The following is a 25,117-nucleotide window of genomic DNA, read 5'->3' on the forward strand; positions in this document are numbered from 1 at the left end:
ATGGAGGAGCCTTGGTGGTGCCCAGACAGCTGCAGGGCTGGGAGTGGGGGGTGGGGGTGGGACGGGAGCCAGAGTGGAGGGAAGGAGAGCCACAAGCCTGAAGACAATCTCCACTCGCCCTTTCTCTGGTCACCTGTTCCAGAGGTAGCACAGAACGACAGCACATAGATAGCCCAGGTGTGGGCTCCAGGGGTCAAGGGCTGTTGCCCGTGGCTGACCTCCTGGAGCCCGGCTCACCACTAGCCTTGAAAGAAGCCAAGGGGACAGATGTGTGTGTTTGGACAGGAGTCTGGACTGTGCATTCTTGAGGAGAGCGTGGCCAAGTTGGGTGCACGAACGTGGCTTTGATGGTTCTCCCCTCTCGGAGGTCAGAGTTACACAGTAACCCCCTCCGCTGACATTCTGGAATTCTAGTTGGTGGGGTTGGAACTTCGTGGGTGTTCTGGAAGGGGACTACGAGCCATCCATCGGTGCCTGTGTCTTCACTTAGCTCTTTGTCCTGAACCCCTTCTCTTAGCTGCTGGAGCACGGAGGGCCAGCAGCCAGCTGCAGGAGGGCCCCAAGGCGGCCCCTCTCGATGGCTTCAGTATTGGCTGTGGTGGCTGGATCTAGTTTTTTGTTTTGTGTTTTTCTGTTTCAAAACATGCAGAAACCACAGATGGTTTGATGATGACCACGTTTTATGTGTGGTCTGGACCACTGAGCCCTAAGTTGAAGAGTCCAGGGTGCTGACCCTGCCTGGGTGAAGAGACTCTCCTACACTGTGTTAACTTAACACCGAGAGTTTTTTAATCTCCTTTTTCCACTCTGTTGCTTATTGGAAGAGTTTTATTTCTCTGATGAAGCTCACATATTTCTACTTGGTTGATAATGTCCACACGCGTTCACATGGTTCTGTGGGCAGTGGACGCTATGTCCATAGTTCATGTGGAGTGTGCAGCAGAGAAGATTAACTTGGGTTCATAATCCTGACGAGTTCTGTGTAAGCATTTGATTCTGAAGCAAACATTAAAAATAGAAAAACTTGTGTCTTTGGAAGGTGAATTCTCCTGATTTCGCATCCTTTGCTGTGAGTGATGCTTCCCTGGATGAGCGCAGGGCGTGGGGGGCGGGGGGAGGGAATGACACAGCAGCAGGGGGTGGGGGGGAGGTAGGAGTGGCGATGTGGGAGACATGTTGCCCACACTCTGACCAGGACAAGTTCACAGACCCCTGAGGAAGCCCAGGGTCGTGGTCCCAGCCTGTTGGAAAGCGGGGCAGCCGCTTCCTTCCCTGACGGCAAGCCGCATGGCTAGCTGAGTGACCGCGTGTGGGCCCAGAAGAGCCCTGGGCATGCGTGCTTGTGCTGCGTAGAGTGCAATCTGTCTGAACGGGTTTGGAACGGGTCCGTATTCTCTGCATCCCCCATGCAATGGCTCTAAGCACACACAGCGGCCTTTAGCAGTGGTTTTCAGCAGAGGGCGCCATCTGGTCTCCCTCTAGTCAGACCAGCGACAGTGTTGCCTCCTCCGTGGCCCTCAGCGCCCTTGGGCCAAGCGTAAGCAGGAGCTTGGCAGCCAGTGCCCTCTGTGATCTGTGTGAGTGCATAGTTCCATCACCCCATCCATCCTCATCTCTGAAACGACCTTCTCTCGAGCCTCTCCCTGAGAGGGCAGTAGAGAAGCTGCATCTGACTTTTTGTTTCCTCCTGCATCCCTGACATGCTATGCTTGCTGTCATGTGACTCAGCACCACCCTCCACCCATTGTTGCTGCATCCCAGTGACCTGCAAGTGCCCCGAGGAGCAGCCACGGCAGCATGCCATCCCCGGAGCCAGTCGTCATGCATGCTGGGTGTCTCGCCATCCCTCCCACACAGACACAAACTAGTCCAGTGTCCTGTGGATAAGAACAAGAAGCGGTCCCCATGTGGGGAAAGTTAGGTTCATTTCTCTTGACGCCCAAAGATCTCCTTCAATGCAAGAGACTCTGCTCTCTGATGGGACCCAAGGAATTGCCTGCCCCTCCATGAGCCCAGCTGGAAGCCTGTCAATCCAGTGGCCAAAACCTATAGAGGGATAGTCTGTTTGGAAGTTGGGTGTAGGGAGGAGGCCGTTGTCCGGAGCCATAAAGAATGAGGTGGTTCCATTGTATCGTTGGCAAGCTGTGACCCTGCCAACGTGGAACGTGGGAGGCGCACAAGAAAGGCATGTATCTTTTTGCCCTAGGTGTGCCTTGAAGTGGCCTTCTTAGGGAGGCCTGGTGCACGGGGCAGAGAAAAGAGGGCATGCCACATGTAATGGACAGCATCAAACCCCTCGTGAGGTCACCTCAGGCTCCAGGGTAGTGAGGTGCTTTTCGTTTGTTTCTTTTTTTAAAGCATGATTCCATCTAAAGCCCTAAAAGATTATTTTAAAACTCTTAAGAGAAAGAAGAACAGATGCTAAGAGATGAGATTTCACTGGCTGATTCGTTTGTTTCAGATGCTTGAACGGATGCTTTAGAATATTCTGCCTGAGCTACGGCACCAAGCTCGTTAGTCGGAAGGCGCTTGTGGCTAAGCCTTGAAAGGGAAAAGTCTCAAGTGGGCTGATTTCTACTGAAACAGCATTTCGGGAGAAACACTGATCAAACCCAAGGCCCCAGGGAGACCCCTTCCAAGCAAAGCACTCCTGCGGAAGGTGGAAGCCGGGTCGTGGCCGCCCCTCACCAATGCTGCTCACGGTGGCCCTTTGCCTTGAAAGGGAGCAAACCGGGCTTTACAGTCTTGCCTTCCAAGCAGAGACTCAGAGTAAGGGGGAGAGAGAGAGAGAGAAAGAGAGAGCACAGAAAGGGGCCAGCAGCCCCACAGAGAAATGAAGCGAACACAACTGCCTGATGCTGGCCAGTAAAAAAAAAAAGTTAATAATAATCGTAAAAAGAATAAGCAGACCTGCCCAAGGTGGGCAGCTGACTCCGTTCCAAAGTCCTGCATCCCTAGCTTGCCTGAACTCCCAGAGCCTGGCAGGCCCCTTGGCGCTGAGCGACCGAGTTCCTCTCCTGCCCACGTCCGTCATGCCTCTGACCAGCCGGCCCGCTCGCTGCAGTCCCAGCTCAAAAGCAGCGAGGAGTGGACAGAACAGGAAGCGCAGACACACCCATCTCAACTAACTCACCCGCATGCCAAACCAATCCAGACACCGCCTCAGGTTCCATCCCAGCGTGTCCACCGGAAACACCGCACACCCAACCCTCATCTGACATTGTGCGTCTGTAGTTTGTGCTCCGAGCCAGCCTGGGGATGCCTCTTTGGAAGCAGTGTGGCCTAGTTTCAAGGACACTGGGAGTCAGGGGACCTGGGTTCTAATCCCGACTCCGAGCGCTCACCTGCTGCGTGACTTTGGGCAAGACACTTAACCGCTCTGTGCCTCAGTTTCCCCATCTGTAAAATGGGGGCAATAATGTCGACCTACCTCACAGGGCTGTTGTGAGGAATAGCTAAGTGATTGTAAAGCACTTTGAACGTATAAATGCTTATTATTAAGGCTACACCAATAATAATCTCCTATGCCTGTTTACTACCGGAACTTTAAGACCCTCTTGCTCTTCTTCCCTCTCTTTTCTTTTCTGTCACTGGAGTGGCCCATCGAAAGAGAGCGCTCCCCACTTTTAAGATACCAAGGAAATGCGCGTGACTGGGTCATCAGAGGTAAACCCTGACAGGTGGCCGTTCACATCTCAAAAGCAGTGGTTTGTTGTGTTTGGTTCTTCTCTGTGCCCACAAAGCAGCTGCTCAGTGAGCTTCCTTCCCTGCCTGCAGACATCAGTCTCCGCCATGCCCGGGGTTCTGCGAGGAGCCCACACAACTGATGCCAAGCCGAGATGTTCAGAATGGCCCATTTGATGTTCCCAACTCGCCCCAGTGCAGAGATCTTGGGGGACCGTCCAAACCCGTGTCTCCTCCCAACTGTCTAGAGGGGAGAAGGGCTTGCTAGCCGTACTGCCTGCTGCTCTGTGCTGGCTAGAGAGGCAGTGTGTGTGTGTGTGTGTGTGTGTGTGTGTGTGTGTGTCTCCGTGGCGTGGGCATGTGCGCAGTAGCGGGCATGGGGGAGACGTAGAGAGGGGAGAGCCAGGAAGCACTGTTTGGGGCCCACAGAAAAGTTCCCCAGGGAGCCTGGGAGAACATGGAGTCCTGGGGACCAGCTCTGGGAGGGAGCAGTGGCCACAGGGGGAGGGCACTTCCTGCAGGCCCTTCTTATACGTGACCACACAGAGCTGCCCAGTCAGGTCTTTTGTGCCCTGGACATAGGCCCTTTGGCCTGCATGTCTCTTACTATTCCAGATAGTCTGACCAGCCTGGCTGGAAACAGACTCTGAACACACACGCCCCACCCCCGCTTTCTTCCAGAACCAAGCTTACACACACACAGTCCTGCGAAGCTCTGTGGGCAGTGTGTCCACTTGCCCTTCCCCACAACCCTTCCAAGGAGCCGGGAAATGTCAGCTGGAGAGTTGTTTGCATGAATCAAAAGTGAGTCCTGCCCACCTGGCCCTGTGCTGCTGCCTGGGGGATGGACCCTGGAAGGGGGGGCACACAGGCGCCCTGCAGGGAGGCCTTGCCATTGGCTCAGGGAGCCCTGGTGGAGGCACAGGATGGTAGCACAGTGGCTCTGCCGGGGTCTTTGCTGACACACTGACAGCAGGCTAGCTTCTAGGCCTCAGAATCTGCTGCATTAAACCCTAAAACTCTGGGGTTGGGGGCGAGTTTCAGGCAACACCCACTTGAGAGAAAGAAGTGTCAGATTGGGCGGCCCTCCGCCTCTGCTCTGACTTATCCCCCGCAGTTCACGGGCAAGAGGGCAAGGTTATTGGGTATTGCACTTTATGCACTTTCAGAAAAGAGGTGGCTAATCTTTCTCTTCATACAGGAATTTTGTAAAAGTTTCTGAGAAAATAGAATGACTGAAAATAAAGGTGAGTTATAGTAGACAGAAGTCTGAGATCTTAAGTCTTGTAGAATGCTCTTGTGTGTAATGCCCACAGGAGCCCTGGTGACCACATGGTCACCAGTTGGGCTGCTGCTTGCTGCAAGGTCAGCCGTCCAAAACCACCAGCCGCCATGCAGGAAAGCGACGGGACCCCTGCCTGTGGGTCCTGATGCCTCATCGTGGACACAGCAGCAGTGAGTTTGGTGTTCAGGTTAGCCACCCACATTAGGCCCGAGGCACTGTGATCCAGCTGTCCCCAGGCAAGAGCTTGCCAAAACTTAGCGGCAGGCCATGGTGGTAGGGACCTGGTGGGTGGGTTCATTGGGGGCACTTCTAGGACCTGAGGAAAGTCTCTGCGGCTGTAAGGCAGCCCATGAAAAGAATGCCAAGTACTAGCTTAGCGACCCCACATGACCCCACTTTCTTCTGGAAGTGGCAGAGACCCATCAGCCTCAGCGGCATCCCCGGGAAGTGAGAAGGTAGTGCCTGCTCTGAGGAGAGAAGTGTTGCCTGTCCGTGGGGGGTTGGTCTCCTCCAGCGGTTCTCAGACATTGTGGCCTGGGGACCCTTGCATACTCTGAAGGGTTTGGGGAGCTCCTGTGTATCGGCGTCTTTCTCTGGCACCTTGTCTTTACTGTGTTGTCCACTAAGCCTGCCCTGGCCTGAAGGCCGGCGTCCATGCTCCAGCCACCTGGTGAGCAGGCGTTGTAAGCAGAGCAGCTGTTAAAGAACCGAGGATGGCAACGGGCTAGAGCGCTGCTCTCCGCACTCATCGGGGGCCTTCGGGAGATGCTTCTGTGCTCTCGGGATGGGTGTCCTCAGATCATCATCCGAGGGAGTCGCGGGGCCGCACTTTAAGAACCGCTGGTGGAGGAGACCAGACCAGCACCTCTCTCCCTTCAAGGCAGAGGCTGGTGAGGCCTTTTACTGAGGAGCTTTGAAAGGTTACAGGGAGAATGGAATTTGAAAATAGGGGAATTTCTCAGCGGAGAAACTTTTTCGAAGCCCCCTCGCGATGTACCTTGTGTAGCGGCACTAGTCCTAGGTTCTCTCTCTCCCACACCTGCCCGTGCCCAGCGCCCCATCTCCCCACACAGACAGAAGGCTCCTCTGCCCCTGGTATCGCGCCACGTGCAGGCTGAGCGCTCTGTCACGTGTGCACTCAGCCCAGGGTCACTGAATGTGCCGGTCTGGGGACAGGGATCCGAAGGGGTGCACGGTAGAAGTGGCTTCTTACAGTCTCAGCTCGCTGGGGGTTCACACCTGAGGCACAGGGTCCGTTGCCATAGCAGCCCATGCTAACATGTCGCCTCCAGTGAGTCGCGAAGGGGTGCTGCTAAGTCCCTTGAAAGAGAGCTCGGGTTAAGTGGTGCCCATAGTCATGTTGGTAGGCGAGTTGGGCATGGCTGGGAGTTCCTTCCAGCATTTTGCCCAGAAGATGCCATGGCTCTCTCTTGGTGGTGGTCATGGGGAGGAGAGCTCAGTGTCGTGTGTCATGGGAAGAATGAGCAGGTCATGTAACCAAATGGGAAGAATCTTGCCTTCCCTCCCGCTCTCTTGCCCAAGGGCCGGTGAGACCACAGTACAAATGTGAAGGTGCGCTCAGAACAGAAGCTGCAGTTTCAAGCCCCTGCAGAACCACTTTCCAGTAACCCTCGCTCCATCACCAGAAAACTGGCGAGACTTTCCAGTCCTGGTCTTAAATGACAGCCAAGGATCAGGACGGAGCTGAAACTGCTCTCAAAGCTGGTTTTGAGGGGAAGGGCCTATGCTACTGGAGGTAACTTTGTGCATGGTTCCGCTGTCTTCCACAGCGACGGTAAAACAAAACAAGACCCTGTTTATCCAGCGGTGCTCGCCCCTTGGTGAAGGGCTGCCCGAGGAGCCTGCGGGTAGCTCGGCAGCTGACACCGGAGAGGGTAGGAGTCATGGGTGACTAATGCAGCGGCAGACGCACGAGGCTCCTCCCTGACACTGAACACCACCAGGCCTGCTCACAATGAACAGAAAGGCGGCACCATCACCTTTTCCCTGGAGGAAGACAATAACAAAATAAGGGATGTGTGTGTGGGGGGGTGGGGGGGCGCGGCGGGGCATGTAGGAGGCAGAGGACAGCTTATAGATGAGCAGTTTATTCTGTAAGAATGTAATGTCCTGCTCTTCCTCCTCACAGAGCTAGTCTGAAAGCATCCCCTCCAGTTTGCTCAAGGGTTAATCAGAACTAGAGATTTCCAGGATGGCTGGGAGCAGGGCCAATCTTGGCTGAGTGAGACCTGCCTGGGATGGGAAGCAGGCTTTGCCATCCTAAGGCTCAGGGGCTGGAGATAGGAAGCCCGGCGCTCTCTGCCCCGAAGATGAATGGCCGGGCCCTGTCCAGACTGGAGACCGCATCTCTTCTCTTCACTGTTACAGTGCAGGTCTAGAAGGGCTTGGGTGGGGAGTGGGGGGAGCTCCTGGGCGTGCTTGCTGGAGTGGGTGGGAGCTGGTGGTTGCCCGATGTGTCTGAGGGAGCGAGCATAGCGAGACAGGAACCAGATCACCCCAAAAGTGGGCAAAAGGAAGGGAGAGAGAATACTTGTTCATATTTGATGTTGAAGTACATCATAATTATGTGCTGCTGCCTCAGAAATGTTTAGAGAGAGCTTATGGTTGGGGGATGTGTGTGTGTGTGTGTGTGTTACTAATTAGAGTAAATAAAAAACTCCAACTAAACGGTGTCTAAAATGTAAGACAGCAGTCTACAAAGTTTCATTTTTTAAAAAAACAAACTATGATCACATCTAGCATTTTAGAATAAAAAAGGCTTGGTTCTGTTTGACATTTTATAAGACTGGACATCTTAGAACAAGTCCATCCTGTTTCTCCTTCAAGTGTTCTCTGTGCTTGTGCAACACCATGCTCCTGCTGTGCTGCTAGGAAGTGATGTCATGTGGCGGCATGTCCTGTTGGTTTACATGCTAATGGCCACACTTCAAACGGAAATAGTGCTTTAGACCCAGATGTGGAAGATGGAGGGATAGAACCTTTTATTGATCGTGAAGTATGTATTTCAAGGGGAATGTCCTTTGTATTTATTTTTTTAGGACTGTGGGTGGGTGGGAAAGAGTTCAAAGTCGTTTTCTGCCTCCTGGGCCCTGGCACGTGTGCCTGTGGAAGTGTTGGAGCAGCCTGAACTGCCGTGAGGCTTGGTGCGTGTGCTGGAAAGACAAACTGCATCTTCCTGTTTTGCGATCTGTGAAATCCAGGGTGCTGTGCTTAGGCTTCCTTTCCATTCAAATGTCGGAGCATCTGTTTCTCTCACTCCCAACCACACCCTTCTTACCCCGTCCCCCTCCCGAGTTCATGTGAAAGCCTAAAGGCCCTCCCTGACTCTTTAGAAGGTGTGTGTTCTGTGTGGAGCAAGCAACAATGTAGCCATGATCCCAAACTCTCCTTTTGTGTCTGGGCAGAGCGATGCCCTCTGCCCTAAGAAGCGCTGTCCTCACTCTTCTGGGGAAGTGGCTCCTGGGTCACTCCTCCCCTCCCCCAGGGTTCACTGTTCAAGTTGCAAACAGATGCCCGGCCCTGTGTCTACTCTCTGCGTTTCCTCCCCTCACCTGAATCCTCACCCCAGGTTTCATTGAAGACGTGCTGGAAACTTTCTGTTATTATGCAATTATATTACATGTGTATTTCAGTGAAATGTCAATCCATCAACAAGGGATGATGTTAAAAATTGTCCAAATAAATAGTTTTCTATCTCTTTTACTCAGACCTAGTCCAATCAGTTGATGCCAGCAAATGTCCTTACAAGCCGAGAGGGTTCTGGTGGCCCTGCCTTGCCACACGGGTTCCTTACTGGGTGCGATTTGTGCCGGGTGTTGGCGTGGTGCGATTGTGACGTGGGTGACTTTGTCTGGACAACAGCAGCAATCTCAGACCCCTCCTTGTTTGTAGGTCACAGATCTCTAGCAGACCTTGATATCCAGCCAGTCCCAAAGCAGACTCCCGAAAGCCCCGGCTCAGCTGACCTGGCGGGGATGTGTGCACCCGTAGACAGGCCGACTCGGCACAGGCCTGCAGCTCTGCTGGGCTAGAGCTGTTTCCAACGTTAGACTTGGCTTCTTAATGAAGCCAAACAAGCCCACCTGGGAGTTGGAAAATGGGAATGTGTGTGCATGTGCACGTTTGTGCGCACTCAGGTGTGTGCACACCTTATGCCGGTGATCAGAGGCAGCAGGAGCTGTTCCGGGTTTGGCTCTGGGCCTCAACTTCCTGTCTTACAAGACCACAGCATTCTTAGCCAGGAATCCTAAACCATTGACCCCTGTCAGTTCCCTCACTGCCCACATCCACAAAGTGGAAAAGGCCGGAGGCCCCTCCCCACCCATCAAAGGTGGGCTTGGCACGCCTGCGGGACTGGCCATTTTCTGCCTCTCGGGAAGACCCTGTCCAGCTTCCCCTTCCAAGGAGCGTCACACTGTGGCTTTTGCAGAAAACCCAGCTCTAAGCAGCCTCCGACCGCAGAGCCCAGACCCGCCGACGCCTCCCCCAACAGCCAGGTTCTGGGTCCACAGTGTATCTCCTGACTCAAGTGTGGTCATCATGCCACGCCTGTGCCCCAGCCGCAGCTGTCCACTCACCGCAGGTGTTGGGGAAGGACATGGAAGTGGCCTCCTTCCTGTGGCCTGCCACTTGGTCAGTGTTTCATGTTCTCCAAGACTGAAACTGATGGAGCCGACTGTCAGCATGATGCGGTGGCTGTCTGGGTCCAGCAGGGTGGCTTTAGCTTCCAGCGTGCGGGTGGGAAGAGCAGGAGGGACCACACTGCTCTATCAGTAACAAGCTCTTTTCCCTTCCACTTGACGGTCACCTCTTCCCACATAGGCTTGATAAAGCATCATGGGAGGTTTCCCCAGCAAAGTTGTGGGCTATGGAAAGCCTTCCCCCAGGCCTTCAGAGGAGGCAGCCTTTGTCCCAGTAGAGCAGGGACCCAGCTGAAGAAGGCCAAGGAAGCACAGGATGGCTTTGAAGGGGCTGGAGGAAGCTACCTTGTGCCTCTCCATTGGTTGTGGGCTTTGGGAGGATGCGGACCCCTGCTGTGGGCCAGGGCGCCGAGGGTGGCCCTGGACGGAGGCTGGGACCCTGCACAGCAGCCCAGGTCTGTGTGCGTGTGTGGCTTGTGTGTCTCGGTCCTGAGTGTGCTGCGGGCGGTGGTGATGGGCTGTGCCACTCCCGTGTCCCCATGGCTTTCCCGCAGAACCAGAGGCCCTGACACCTGCTTGGTCTGCTGGGTCCTGTGGTACCTGCCTCCAGCCTTCCTCATCCCCTTCTTAGGACAGCCCGGCCCCTTTGAGCAGTGCCACTTAGACGCGGGTGGGGGCCCTAGGCCCTGGCAACTCCTCTTCCTGGCCCTGGAGCCCTGATGCCCAGTCAGCCAGGCGGGGGATAGGGGTCTGAAAGGGAGCTCCCTGGACTGACGGCCTAAAGCATTCCAGTCTGTGGCCATCCTGACCTTCTGAACTCCCCACCACCAGCCCTCAGTCCACAGGGCTCTCCTCCGTCCCAATCATCCAAGTAGTAGGTTCCCCGGGCGCCCCGTGGAGAAGTCCCCTCCACCCCCAACCCCGAGAGCTGCTTCAGGCAGGAGCAAAGCCAAGACCCAGCTGGTACCAGGTGCATTTGTTGTCTAACCTGTCCTGCCATTTCCATTGATCTAGGCGGGATTAAGGACACTTCATGATATTGGGCCAGAGATCCGGAGAGCTATATCATGTGATTTGCAAGATGATGAGCCAGAGGAAGCAAAACGAGAAGAAGAAGCAGCAGAAGAAGAAATGTTCAAAGTAATTATTCCACGCCTTGCTGCACACTGGCCACCAGGACATAGCAGAGCAAGACTCCAGTGTGGACAGTTAATGACCCACAGGAGTGTCTGGAAAATGCAAGCTAGCCCCAAGTCCTGGAGGGGCCTGCAGAGCCCCCTGCTCCCCAGTAGACACCACCCCCCAATGTGTGTTCCCATTCACTGGCACTTCCTCGAGGGCAGGTCTGCTCATAATCTGAGCCTCCCCGCTTGACCCACACTGTCCACTTCTGAGGAGCTCGGCACAGCCACTGACCAGTTGTGTCAGTGTGTGAACATCCTGGGCCCCTCCAGAAGCCGCCTTTCCCACCCCTCGCTTCCCCAGACCAGTCCTTTGATCAACCAGCCGGCCCACAGCCTGGCAGCACAGAAGATGTGGCTATTGCCCGAGCGCTGGGACTGCCCACTGGCCCGGATGGGTGCAACAGCTTGAAGCATCTGGAAGGATGTGCACCCAGATGGCTGATTTGAGAGATTGCTCCCCTGCCCAGGAGTCAGGAACCTTCCTCATTGCACGGGGGACCGACTACTACCTTAGCACGTTCACCCTGGTGACTCAGACACCCAGGCTGTTCTACAGGGATCCCAGGGCACTTACCTAGAATATGTGTTTCATGTAGAAAAGAAATGACCTAACGTAGCTGGCTGCCTCAATTGCTTGTTCAGTTACCTGGTGTTGTCTCCCATTATTTTGCAGAGAAATGGTGCCCTGCTTGGAAACCATGTCAATCATGTTAATAGTGATAGGAGAGAGTCCCTTCAGCAGACCAATACCACCCACCGTCCCCTGCATGTCCAAAGGCCTTCAATGCCGCCTGCAAGTGATACTGAGAAACCGCTGTTTCCTCCAGCAGGAAATTCGGTGTGTCATAACCATCATAACCATAATTCCATAGGAAAGCAAGTTCCCAACTCAACAAATGCCAATCTCAATAATGCCAATATGTCCAAAGCTGCCCATGGAAAGCGGCCCAGCGTTGGGAACCTTGAGCATGTATCTGAAAATGGGCATCACTCCTCCCACAAGCATGACCATGAACCTCCAAGAAGGCCCAGTATTAAAAGGTAACCTTCCTGCAGTGTCTGCATCTGGTAATGTGGAGTCAGCCCGTGTCCCTTCCCGCCCCCTTGTGCCCGAGCTCGGGAACCAAGAGGAGACCACCCCTCCCACCACCCCCAGCACCGGTGAGTGCCACGGGCTCGGCCTTGCCAGGCGCTGCGCGAAAAGCTTGCTGCCTTCCTTTGCTGCTCTGTGGTGCCCGGAACTCAGCGGGAAACCCTGCACGCCCACGGTGCCAGCTCAGCTCTGGGTCAGAGATGAGCAAATGTATGCCGTAAAGCGCGAGACGGTGCATGTCCACGCTTTGTCGGACCGTCTGGGGCGAGTTCTCAGCGCTCATCGTAGCTGGCGCACAGCCAGGAGCAGGACGGAAACCAACGGGTATGGGTGCATCCCAGTAAAACTTGATTCAGGGATGCTGAAACTGCAAGGTCAGCCTTGGGAGCAAGACCGGGCTTTCTGCCCTCGTAAAGGGCGACAGTCTCAGAAACCCACAGGCGCAGTTGTACCCTGTCCCTGGGGTCGCTGTGAGGCAGCATTGACTCGATGGCAGTGCGTTTTTTTGGTTTTCTTTTTATCTCCTTGGATACGGTGGACTATTTTTCTTCCTTTGATCCCACCCCCCACCCGTGTCATTTAGAAACGCTGAACTCACACAGGTGGTGCAGTGGAGATGGCAGTGACAGGAATGAGCCCCCAAGACTGGGCCAGAGCAGGGAGGGGCACTCAGGCTTGGTGCTGTCCTGTGACCTGCCCTCTCAACGCTTGCCAAACCTGTTAAACATGTGCCGTGTCAGTCAATGCTCTTCAATCTGGCCCGGGAACCTTGCGTTGCGACCTTTGCTCTAGGAGGGAGCCTGATAGCGGCCCTTCAAGTATGTTGGAAACATATAACTCTTGTCTTCTCCCTCCCTCCCTCCCTCCCTCCCATTCTCTGCCTTTCCTGGACAGAACCCGCTATTACGAAGCTTACATTAGGTACGTGCTCATTGCTCTGCGAGGGTTGCTAGCTGGCCTCTCTAGTTGCTGAGGAAGGAGAAAAGCCCCTCAGCCCAGTAGCCTGGGCGATTCTACAAGGCCACGCAACCAGCGGGGGCAGACCGCTGGCTCCTTTGGAAGCACGGGAGCGTCCCGACCCCCGTCTGCATCAACTGCTAGTGCCCAAGGGCGGGGAGTCACAGGATAGGCATGTCCCATGGGCTGGGGGGCCCACTGCATGCCCCTGGGGTGCCCAGGCTTGTGGAGCTGGCCAGCTCTATCTGCTTTTATGGGTCAAGTTTCTGGGGGTAGGCAGGGTGGTTAGTAAATGTATGACCTAACCCTCCTAAAGACCCACAACTAGGGACACCCCCTCCCCCGTGGCCCCCTGTGGTAACACCTGCTGTACATGTGCTGCCTTGAGCTGGGTTGTGGGCAGAGTGGTCGGTCGGGGCGGGAGGTGGGGCAGGCTAGGTCTTTCAGCTGAATGGTATCAAGTGGAATCAGAAGCAGCTTGAACCAGATGTGGTTGGTGGTGGGCTTGTGGAGAACTTTGGGAGTCCAGTCCCTTCTTGGCAGAAAGCAGATGTCAGTGGGCGGCTGGCCGGCCTCCCTGGGGCTCAGGCCAGGACAAGCCAAGTTCCAGGAAGAAGGCGTCCTGCAAGCCAAGTTCCAGGAAGAAGGCGTCCTGCTAGTCTCAGGCTGGGGGGAGTCTGTGGAGGTTTAGCTGCCTGCCGCCCTCCGTGGGTTTGACCCCGTGCGAAGTCAGTCACGGGGCATCTTTGTTCTGTCGAGCAGGCGGAGAGGGAAGAGGGTCAGAGTAGCTGGTCTGGGCACCTAGAGGGGTTCCCCCCCCCCGCCCCCCGCCCATCGTTGTGTGCATTGCTCTCGAGCAAATCATTTGCCCTGCCCCCCTCCCCCCCAGACCCCATGGCCTCTGGCATACTGGTTGGCACAGCATTGTGGAGGGTACTGAGAAACTGCCCCCAACACCACCACCAACACAGTGCCGCTGCGCAAGGTCTGTCCCTGCCTGAGCTCTCAGATCCCCCCTCCCAACTGCAGGTCTGACTCTGGGGAGGAGCAGTTCCCCACTATTTGCCGGGAAGAGGCAGAGACCCACGGCTACTTCAGGGACCCCCACTCCTTGGGGGAGCAGGAGTATTTCAGCAGTGAGGAGTGCTATGAGGACGACGGCTCGCCCACCGGAAGCAGGTGACTGGGAGCCGGCTGGGGCTCAGATGAGGCACTTCCCCTGCACTGTCTCTCCTGCCCCATCTGCCCCCCTGCTGGGGCCGCTGGCACTGCACTGGCCAGGAAAGCAAACTCCAGGCCGGACAGAGTCAGAGTAGGAGATCTGGGGCCCAGAGGAGGCCCCAGGGGAGCCTGTTCTTTCTGACCCTGTGACTTACCGGCACCAGCAGCCCCTGACGTCTCTCAGGAAAGGCTCTGCGAAGGCACCCTGGGCCTGCTTCACAGCTGGGTCAGCCCTTCCCCACAGGCCTCCAGTGAGCGCAGCTTCTGTTTAGCGAACGCCCAGAGCTCTGGCTCAGGGCCCTGCTGGCACAGCAGCCTGACTAGCCGGGGACACACGTGCATAAACACATGCACACACTCACACGTATGCGCACACAGGTGCACACATACACATCGGCACCACGCATGCACACACGTGCACACTAGTCGGGCCTGCCCCAGAGATGGAGATGATGAGATGAGCGTGAATCCCATCAGCAGAGGTCACAAGGGGCACGCATTGGAGGGTGCACAGAGCAGTGCAGACACACCAGTTACATGTGGCTGCATCTGACCATGACCCCTAAAGCCAGGGTGCAGTGAGGTCCCATCTGGTGCCTAAGCTACTAGGAGATGCCAGCCTCCCCACCTCGGCCCTCTGCTGTGGCACCCTCTCCTGCCACCCTCAGATGCTGGCTCTGGGGCAGAGGAGCCACTGACCCTGTGCCCCTGTCCTCTGTGACACACACACACACACACACACACCCTCTCTGTAATGCCCCCAGAACCCACAGCGAGCCCTTGTTGCCTCACATGGGCCTTTTCTGGAGTGTGCTAGCACCTGGGTGCCTGTGCCACATGCAGGTGCCAACCTGGCACCTGGGAGGGAGAGGCAGGCCCTCCCCTCAGGAGAAGGGTTCTCATCAGTTGAGCTTCGGGGCATCTGAAATCCACATTTGACCCTGGCTGAGGCCCCCCTGGGGCTGGGATCCCTAGAGCCGCTTGCCTCCGGCCTCCAGTCCTGAGCCTCCCCTGCCGTCCCTTCATGCAGAGCCTTCCGCGAAGCTGAGCACCTGGTCCAGCGGTGTCCAGACTGCCGGACAGGCCTGCTACCTGGGATGGTGCTCACCCTCACCCACCCTCTGTTCTGGCCTTCCCACCGCTAGGCACCACTGTGGCTTCTACGACAGATCCCTAGCCCGCAACTTAGAGCTGGAGAGGCCCTGGGGCAACCATTACCCTCACGGCTTCCTGGAGGAAGAGGACTCGCCTGTCTGCTATGACCCCGGGAGGTCTCCCAGGAGACGGCTACTACCTCCAACCCCAACACGTGAGGCCAGGCGGCTTTCTTTGGGCGAAGCCTCCCCAGTGCTGCGTGCGTGTGACCCTGAGGCTCTGATTGCTCTGTCCCCGGGTCTCGGCTGGGAGGGCCCACCAGCTTTCCTCGCCGTACCGTGTTGCACCATGCCATGGGACCCGGGCGGGAGTTTGAGCCGGCTCAGCCCTGCTGCTGATGCTGAGAACAGCAGCCCCACCCCGAGGCAGGGTGGTGGGTGCACGTCGCTCCCAGAGCTGTGGTCTGCGGCTGCTCTCAGCTCCACAGGCAAGTGACAGGGTTGGCTCAAGTCCGGAGTGGGCCCCTGGGAAGCCCTGGTGTCTGCCTCTGCAGTCACTCACCAGGCTGGTCCTGTCCTCCCATGGCCCTCCAGCAAGTGCTCCCCATTCTGGGACCAGGAGCACCGGGCTGCTCCCACAATCTGCTGTCTTCTGCAGCTGCGGTGTAGCTGGCACCACCACGCCACCTCGAGGCCTAGGTCAGAGGAGTGGGAACAGCCGTGGATAGCTGTAGAGAAAGAAGTGCAGTGGCCCCAGCCCACTCCCAGCTGGGCACCTGGGCATTTTAGTGACAGGGGCAAATGCCCATTTCTGGCACTTCTGAATGGAGCACATCTTTGGGCCAGACTCTAATCCGTGACCAAAAATGGCTGAGCCTCAGGGGCTCCTGCGCTGGCCAAGCTGCACCCACAAGAAGGAGCAGGGCTGGAGTGGCACCCAGGGCATGCTGCCTTCCGCAGCTGTCACAGCTCTGCCAAGGGGCATAGTCAGGCCGGGCTCTGGTAACTGTGCCGAGGGCAGTGCTGCACACTCCATAGACACCGCACTACAGTGTGCGGGGAGGTGCCCACTGCCTTCCACGGCCGCGGGCTTTGCTTCCAAAGCTGGCCAGCATTTTCAGTGTCTGGAGTAGTAGCCCATCCCCGGGGCGGTGTCAGCGGCAGAGAGGGAGGCGCCTGAGCTGGTGAGAGCACCAGCCTACCAAAAGGGAGCATGCTCCGTGCCCATCCACTGAGACCTGGGGCGAGGAGAGCCCACCTGCTCGGCTCAGACACCCACGCCCAGCTTGCTCCCGTCGAGTTGAGGCTGACTCGCTGCGACCCTGCCGGACGGGGTGAAATTGCCCCTGCGTTGACTCTTCACAGGAGCAGAAAGCCTCGCATTCCTCCATCGGAGCGGCTGGTGGTCTCAAAAGGACGATTCACTGGGTCTCCGAGATTGCCATGCCTCAGGCCATTTCAAAACCCCAAAGGCGCTGCATGCAGCGAGAGGGAGCACAGCTTTACTCCCCTGCGCGGATCCTCTGCCTTCGGAGTCAGGCCTACTGGGCTTGTGTGGATGGGGATGGACGCCTGTTCCTTGGGTACACTGAAACCAGGACCCCAAGTGGGGCTCAGCGGGCACTGGGCCTGAGAAAGCAGGCCTGGCATCTGCCTTCTCTGTGGGAGGCGGTCTGCTGAGGGCTCAGCCAGGCCTTCATGTGCCCCTTATTCTGAGCCTGGGTGCGTGCCGATCCTTGGTGCCTGAGCAGCGCCCAAGGGCAGCCCCTCTGTTCTTCCTGTAGAGGATGAGGAAGTATCCTGGCCATGGGGTCTGCCCTCTGAGCCCAGGAAGCAGAAATCAAGCCGGGAGCTGTCGAGAGGACTCCGCCATAGCTAGCAAATGATAGGCAAGCCCCTGCAGTGCTAGGCCCTGTGGGGGACACGCGTGGGCTGTGAGTGTGTGTGTGGGGGGGCAGATTTCAAGCTCACATCCTCAGTTTAGCCTCCCCCTACCTATATCAAGCCTCTTTAAACTGACTGTTCACAGGACAGCCGTCACCTTTCGTGTGAGTTCCTTTTACTGTTAGCAGTCTCTGGGGCCAGAGAAGTTGGGTTTGCTCGGCAGAAAGACTGACTAGTCGCCTAGTTGAACAGATCAAGAAAAGTAGCAAGTCACTTCTGTTAGAAGTGGAGACACATCTCACGTCACCCACGGGAGATGCCCACACGGGAGATGCCCACACGGGAGAAGCCGCAGGCCTCAGAGACCCATTGCATTTCCAGAGGAGAACAGGGCAGTCAGCATGTTTGCGGGATCCCTAACTGGCCTTGTGCCCCAGAACTGAAGGGTCAGCTTCCCCAGAGTACTCTGGGCCAGGCCTTCAGATTCAGGAAATGTTGCTCTCTGGGCTGCTCTGAGCTTCTCCTGAGACACAGCGTCTAAAAGCACAGGTGACAACGATGGCAGAGCATTGGAACACGCTGATGTGTTGTTCAAGTTTTAGAACATTCCTCAGTGGGGCCTCTTCTCCTTCACGTCCCCCTCCGAGATGTCGAGCCGCACTCACAGTCCTTGTTCTGGGGCCTGTGGCTCGAGGTGTTTGCTGCAGGCTCCGTCCCCCAGCGCCCCAGGTGCATGCCACCCACCTGGTTCTGCTCTGAACGTCGTGCTTTGACTTGTAGCCAACCGGAGACCCTCCTTCAACTTCGAGTGCCTGCGCAGGCAGAACAGCCAGGAGGAGCTCCCGCCGTCGCCTGCCTTCCCCCGCCGCACAGCCCTGCCTCTGCACCTGATGCAGCAACAGGTGAGCCAGCCCTGCTCCACCTGCTGGACAAGCCTCAGAGCAGCACCTGCCCAGAACTCCCCCACAGGACAAGGCCCCCAGCCCCTCTGCTGCCAGCTCCAGAAGGGAAGGGGAGAACCTTTACACACCCCAAAAACCACTGCCATCGAGTCAGTCCCCACTCATAGCCATCCTCTGTCAAGGTTCTGAGACAGCCTCGTGGAATGAGTTACATGTTGGCCTGCTAACCACAAGGTCAGCAGTTCAACACCACTATCCACTTCTTGGGGGAAAGACAAGGCTCTCTTCCCATAGAGAGTTACCATCTTGGAAATCGACAGGGCAGTTCTACCCTGTCTTGTAGGGTCGCTGTTAGCCGGAAACAACTCGATAGCAGTGAGTTTGTACCGTGTGGTACAGCTGTCACCACGACTCATTCCCAGAGGTGTATGGTCAGCCCGACAGAAGCCCAGTGCCCCTGCCTGTGGACAGTGACTCCTCACCCCACCCCACCTGCACACTTCCTTTCTTTACGACTGCGCCGCTCCAGCTAGACACCTCCTTTGTCCGTGGGAGCCGGCAGCGTGTGTGTGCGCTGCTCCACACGGCACAGTTCCCTCTGGCTTAGAAGCTGTCAGATTCCACCTACCCTCTCACTCACCCGCCCACTGATGGCCTCCGCGGCTCTGTCCACCTACGGCAGACCCCAGGGAACGCTGGCGCACAGCTCCCGGGGCAGCTGAGGACTCTGCGCAAGACGGGAAGCTCCCGTTTGTTTCTCGGCGCCTTCAGCAGCACTTTCCTTGGGCGGCCAGAGTCATCTTTACTGGGGTGGGGTGGGGTGGGGGGTGTCTCTTTGCAGATTGGATCTGCATTGCCCCTAATGACTGAGGGTGCTGCTCATTGTTTCACAGGTTTGCCCACCGCCTTCGCTCGTCACCTACTGATTTCTGTCCTGAATTCTCACAGAAGGACCAGCCTTTGGGAGGCCCAGCTGGGTACCCAGTAGGAAGGGGCACAGGCAGGACAATGCCGCCCCTCCCCCTACTTAGGCTTGGCCAGGCCACGTCCAGCTTCCCTCTGCTCCCTGCAGACCTCTGGATCACGCGCCACCGCGTGGGCCTCCCCAGGCAGAGCTGTAGGTGTGCACAGCAGGGACTGTGCCCTGGCCTCTGAGGGCACCCGAAGCTGCTGACTGACCGGTCCCTGTAGAACAGGCGCGGCCAGCTGCACTTCTCTGTGAGCTGGGGGATTGTTGCTTGTCCCTGGTTGTGTTGACACTGAGCAGCAGTCTGCTCACGTAGTTAGTTAATAGTCACATTCCGACACTGAAGCAAGCGTGGCAGCAGGCTCTTCCACATCGTTCGCAGCCTGCCCGTCTCTGCTGATTCTGAAGCAGGTTCGGGAAGTAGCGGCTGGTTCTCAGTTGGCAGCAGTCTTTGGTGATGGAGTGTGGATCCCCAGGGAAACAGCTTGCTGGGAAGCTGGGTGCCTCACTGCCAGTGAACTTAACTTTCCCCAGTGCGTTCACACCTTTCTGAAGTCCACCCACTTGGCCTGTCGCGCAACCACAGGGCTGAACGTGAAGGCCCTCTGGTCTCCCCATCTTCTCCTCTCTCCCCAGATCATGGCAGTTGCTGGCCTAGATTCAAGCCAGGCCCAGAAGTACTCCCCGAGCCACTCGGCCCTCTCATGGGCCACTCCTCCAGCAACCCCTCCCTGCCAGGACTGGACGCCCTGCTACACCCCCCTGATCCAGGTAGAGCAGACCGAGTCCCTGGACCAGGTCAACGGCAGCCTGCCGTCCCTGCACCGCAGCTCCTGGTACACGGATGAGCCCGACATCTCCTATCGGACGTTCACGCCGGCCAGCCTGACTGTCCCCAGCAGCTTCCGGAACAAAAACAGCGACAAGCAGAGGAGTGCGGACAGCCTGGTGGAGGCAGTGAGTACGCCCTCTCCTGGCCTTGGAGAAGCACACACCAGGAGCGGGGCAGCGAGGCGCAGCAGCTTTGGGGCCAGGCCCCCACATGGTAGCGTGAACTCCAATCCCCTAAAAGAGGAAAGGCCACGCACGTGAACATGCCTTACAACATGAATATGAAACAGGGCCACCACTGCCAATCCTCACAAACGACCCGTACTGGTGGGGCGGGGGTGGGGTGGGTAGGGGGGCGTGGAATGGAAGAAGCACTGGGCTGCTAACTGCAGGGTCCTTGGTTCAGACCTGTCAGCTGAGCAGAGGGAAAGGAGGAGGCTGGCTGCTCCCATACAGACTTGGTCCCGGAAACCCAGTCTGGTGGGGCTGCTAGGAGTCGAAGCAAGGCAGGGGCGGTGGATGATATTTTGTGGCACTCAGCTCCCAGCAAAAAAGGAGAATTTTGTGACAAAGGAGACCCCCCTCTAGGCCTTCCTAGGCCTGTGCTGTAGCCTTTAGTAGAGAATGGATCCTTGGGTCTTATCTCCCAGAGACCACTGCATGGGTTTAAACCATCAACCCAAGTGCTTAGCCATTGTGCCATCAGGGCAGACATTGCTCCTGCTGCTGCGTCCCTTCCAGCCCCTAGTGCCCAACACTGCCCAGTGCTGCACCACGTCACCGCTGCCCTTACATCTGAGCCCATGGACACAGCCACTGGGCCAATCTACCTCATTAAAGGCTGTCTTCTACACTGCCCATCCCCTCGACCGAGCACGGTTTCCTTCCCCAGGGACTGGTGCTTCCTGACTCCTTGTCTGAAGTACATAAGAGGCAGGCACGCCACCTTTGCCTCTAAGGAGTTCTCTGGCCTTCCTCCTTGGGAGACAGATCTGCTTGTTCTTTGGCTTCCCACGGTGCTTTCAATATTCGCTTCGGGCACCACGGTTCAACCACACCGATTCTTCTGTCTTCCTTCTTCTGTCCACATGAGGGTATTGGATGTGGGGATGCATATGTGTCGGACAACCTTCATCCTCAAAGTAACCCCCTTGCTTTTTGTCACCTTAAAGAGGGCGTGTGGAGCAGGTTTGCCCAGTGCAATGCGTGTGCTAATGGTTCACATCAAAGCCACTTTCCACGGTGTGTATCCATGCATTTTTCCTGGGCCACAGGCAGGGTTTGAGCTCCGATGACCGCTTCAGTGTCAGAACCACTTGCCTTCATTCCTATGCATGTGTCATGTAGGAAGGAACCCTGGTGGTTTTGTGGGCCAAGTATGGGGCCGCTCACCACAAGGTTGATGGTTCAAACCCACCCACCGCTCTGTGGGACAGAAATGAGGCATCCTACTTTTAACAAAGATTGTCAGTCTCAGAAACCCGAAATAAGTGCCAAACTTCGAGCACAGCAGTGTACCAAGTTCTTAGCCCCCACTCTAGCCTCCCCCTCCAGGAACCCCTGGGAAGCAGCAGGTCCAGCCCACACTGTCCTAATGTTGGTGGGTTTTAGCATGCTTCGTGCATTGGTGCCTGGGTTGGGTTCTCCCTCATTTCCTATTGGGGTGAGGGGGTCCCCAATACTTGAACGGGTCCTCAGGAATGACTTAGCGATTGTGGAAGATAGTAAAGACAGACAGACAGCGGGGCACAGGGCCTCCTTGTCCCATGTCAGGACTGAGCGCGAGAACGTATTTTCCAATGGTTCTATGTAATGGGACATAGAGATCTTTCATAAGGCACGCATGTCACACAGCTAGTGTGTTGCATACTTAATAGGTAATAGCATGAGTGAGAAACATAAGCAAGCAATGAGGTGAGTCAGTGTCTTGACCTAGTGCTAGTTGACCTTGAACACAGCCCCAGCCCCTTCCCAGGGGGCGTAATCTGTGATCAGTATCGGCAAAAGATGTCAAACGGTTTGCTACATTTTGCAGTGGGTTGGCTGTAGAACCTGACTGCTTTTATCTACAGACAACGTTTAGGCATGGTGAAGCAGCCAGACACAGACATGATCCAGGCCCTGAAAGTCCAGCCCTGCCTTTGACTCTAGCTCCTCTTCCCTGCACAGGTCCTCATTTCTGAAGGCTTAGGACGGTACGCAAGGGACCCCAAATTTGTGTCGGCCACAAAGCATGAAATTGCCGATGCCTGTGACCTCACCATCGATGAGATGGAGAGTGCCGCCAGCCACCTGCTTAGCGGGGGTGTGAGTGCCCGGGCCAACGGTGCCATGGGCCCCGTCTCACCGCAGCAGGACTGTGAGCTACAAGACTTCGGTCCTGGCTACAGCGACGAAGAGCCAGACCCTGGGAGATACGAGGAGGACCTGGCAGATGAAATGATATGCATCACCACCTTGTAGCACCAGTGGGGGCTGGGGGTGACGGGCGCAGCCACGGAGGGGGCGGGCGGGGCAGTGGGGAAAGTGCCTCGTAGTTAGGAAGGCTTAGGCACTAGTGTGGAGTGCTCATTCACTTCAGACTTTCCTACAAGTGAGGTCACGCCTCAAGGAAGCCATACACCTGGCGGAGAGCAGGTGCGGAGCGCCGCTGTGCCCCACAGGCTCCGCCCCCTCCGGCCAGCCCCGAGGGACCCTGTGGGAAGCGGCAGGTCCAGCCCCCTCTGAGCAGATGGGCGAGGAAGGCAGACGCGCAGGGCCACGGCCCACCCTGCGCCACCTCGTAGGGCGGGTTAAAAAGGTGATGGCGGTCACCACACCTGTGTCGTTACCTCAGCCGAGCATATCAGACATTCACCGGGCCCAGCAGATCCATTTCTAAACCTTCCCCCAATGCACTGCTTCCTGGTTCCCGTTCAGCTCTTCTGAAATACAGCGTGTATGTCAGATCTAACTACCAGCACCATTGTGAGAGGGGAGCACGCCCTTACAACCAGGGGTTCAGGTCTGTGACGCGCATTCTCAGACGGCACCTCGGAGGGTGACTAAACTGGAATAGCAATGCATTTGCACCCAGGTAATCGTAGATTAACGCTAGTTTGTTTCAAAATTAGAGATTTGCTGTATATGACTTGTAATATACTATCATTTGTATTTGTAAAGAGATGGTCTATATTTTGTAATTATTGTACCGTATTTGAACTGCAGCAATACCCGTGGACCCTAATAATTGTAGTCTCCACGGAAGTCCAGAACCCGGTCGTGTTTTCACTCGGGTGACCCCGGAGGCGAGCAAACAGAGCCAGCCCCCGTCCTCGGGAAAACCTGGAGGGGAATTTCTGAGCCCAATAGAACTTGGCAACCACAGACATTTTTCTAGAACACTTTAAGCCACTCGCCACCTTTCTTCACACAAGACGCATGTGGGTGCGTTCTCGGATTTGACAGGCGCCCCGACCACCGTGGGCTGAGGATGCATTCTGTTTCCCCTCCTTTCCCTTCTCTCTCTCTGTTGTTTGTTAACTTTAACCTTCTGATAAGGTGATTTCAGAGTGGGTCAAGCTGGTCCCTCTGACCCTGTGGCATTCACAGTGTGTGTGTTGGTGTGTGTGTGTGTGTTGGGGGAGGGTGGGGGGATCGCAACTGACCAGGCAGGATCCTTTTTACTCCTCAGGTGCAGAAAGAATTGCACAGGTCTATTGGCGCCCGGCGGCGGGAACTGGTGGTGCTTACTTTAAAGAGGGGTGGAGAGAGTGTCCCGGTCTGTCCGATCGTATCGTTGCCTTCTGATGACACTGTTGCTGCAGTGCTGTGTGTTCTCCTGGAGGGCTTTTATATGCGAATGGCGAGGGCTGGTTGCGTGTTTCTGTGTTCCTGTTTTGTTCACCAGAATGCACTCACCCCGACTGTCCTGAGGAAAACTCGCTTTGGGGTAAGTCAGCTCTGGTGAGGCTCCCCTTTCAGTTAAAACGGGAGCTTGCTGACTTTGTTAAGTTATCCTGGCAGGGGATCGATTTCCTGCCATCCAACATGCAGGTAGCAATTTTGGGTTCAGGTTTTTAAATACTACATAGATAACCTGTTTTGTTCATGTTTTGTAAATAACACTTTGTTATGAAGACCTGACAAACCTCTTCGTAAGACACGCTTACTCCAGATCCAGGCAAAAACACTTCCAAGGTTTGTAAATGACTGTTTCCTGACGTCAGTCCTTTTTGGTTTTCTCTTTTGTTTCCTTCTGTTTTTTATTAAAATGCAAAATGTTCTTCAGAATAAAACTGTGTAATCATTTTTATTATAATCTGTCCTTGGCAGGGGCTCCCTTTTGCCAGCAAGTGTTTTCCAAGGGCTCTGTGTGGGCTGTGGCGTGAACTCCTGCCCCGTCCTCAGGGGTCCTTGGGGCCAGCTCCAGAGGCGGGCAGGTTGCCCGCAAGGGCTTCCCCTGTCAACCTCTGTTCGGCGGCTTCTGTGCGGCTCAGTCCTTTGGGCCAGCGTCCCCAGGCCAGCGTTCTGGTAGCCCCACCTCCCTTTCCCACCGGTGCGTGAATGGCAGCCTTGATGGGTCCTGAGCCTGGTTTCAAACTCGCATCTCGTATCACATTTTTCTCTGTAAGAAGCATTTAGAGCAGATGTCCTTTCCCCCTTGGTTTCAGGAACCTTTTCAAGATGAACTCTCTCCCTCTTGAGTCCCCTCTCTTCCCACCCCCACCCGCCCCGCCATTCTGGTGTGGACACAGTGACAGGACAGTTGTGTTCTGCCATTCCTCATCCTTCCCCAAATGGGGATGCAGCTGGGAGGTCCCGGTGAGTTGAGAGTGGGCGCTGCCATGTTCTTTGGGAACCATCAGACCACAGGACCCCGTCAGGTCAGGCAGCCTTTTCCAGCCTTATCCTAAGATGTTCCAGAACCAGCCGTGGCCCAGGAGGCACCAGAGCCTCTTGATGGCTGTGGAGCCCCCAGCCCAGGGCTGGCCCTGTGAAGGGAGCAACAGCAGCAGCCACCAGGTAAGCCCAGCCCGTGCTTCATGCTGGTCCTGCCCAGACTTCGCGCTGTGACGGGTGGGCGGTGGGCTCCTTTTAAATACGGATTTGAGCCAGAACTGAGGGCTTCCCTACCAGCCTCCCCCGCCATCCACCCGCATACTCCAGCCATGCTTTATTTTGCAACCCTAACCCCTTAAAAAAAAGGTTCCTTTCTCTAAAGCCACATCTCTTCCTCCCCCTCTGTGGTGACGGTGACCGGGAGGCAGAGAACAAGGGCGTCCTGGCACCAGCCGCAGAGAGGAGAGAGGCGAGCACCTCGGCGTCCAGGCACATGGCAGAAAGTGGTAACGACCTGTTTCCAGGTAGGGCCC

General features: G+C 56.2%; 1 protein-coding gene across 10 annotated transcripts in view; it reads left to right on the plus strand.

Annotated features, from left to right (window-relative positions):
- CACNA1D (calcium voltage-gated channel subunit alpha1 D) overlaps positions 1-22,246 on the plus strand; it is a 364,222-nt gene extending 341,976 nt beyond the window's left edge. For 9 of the 10 annotated variants that reach the window (XM_004715209.3, XM_045297543.1, XM_004715208.3 and 6 more), the window contains 8 exons: positions 10,645-10,770; positions 11,488-11,855; positions 12,802-12,828; positions 13,894-14,043; positions 15,231-15,394; positions 17,844-17,965; positions 19,569-19,889; positions 21,933-22,246. In XM_004715209.3, coding sequence (XP_004715266.1) covers positions 10,645-10,770; positions 11,488-11,855; positions 12,802-12,828; positions 13,894-14,043; positions 15,231-15,394; positions 17,844-17,965; positions 19,569-19,889; positions 21,933-22,226 — 1,572 coding nt within the window. In that variant the 3' untranslated portion in view covers positions 22,227-22,246. The remainder of the gene's footprint in view (positions 1-10,644; positions 10,771-11,487; positions 11,856-12,801; positions 12,829-13,893; positions 14,044-15,230; positions 15,395-17,843; positions 17,966-19,568; positions 19,890-21,932) is intronic. The other variant, XM_004715211.3, reaches the window with a different exon arrangement.
- The last annotated feature ends 2,871 nt before the right edge of the window (positions 22,247-25,117 follow it).

The sequence above is a fragment of the Echinops telfairi genome, unplaced genomic scaffold, assembly GCF_000313985.2.
Source record: "Echinops telfairi isolate 266 unplaced genomic scaffold, ASM31398v2 ScPeMD7_7420;HRSCAF=8458, whole genome shotgun sequence".
Taxonomy (NCBI): Eukaryota; Metazoa; Chordata; class Mammalia; order Afrosoricida; family Tenrecidae; genus Echinops; species Echinops telfairi.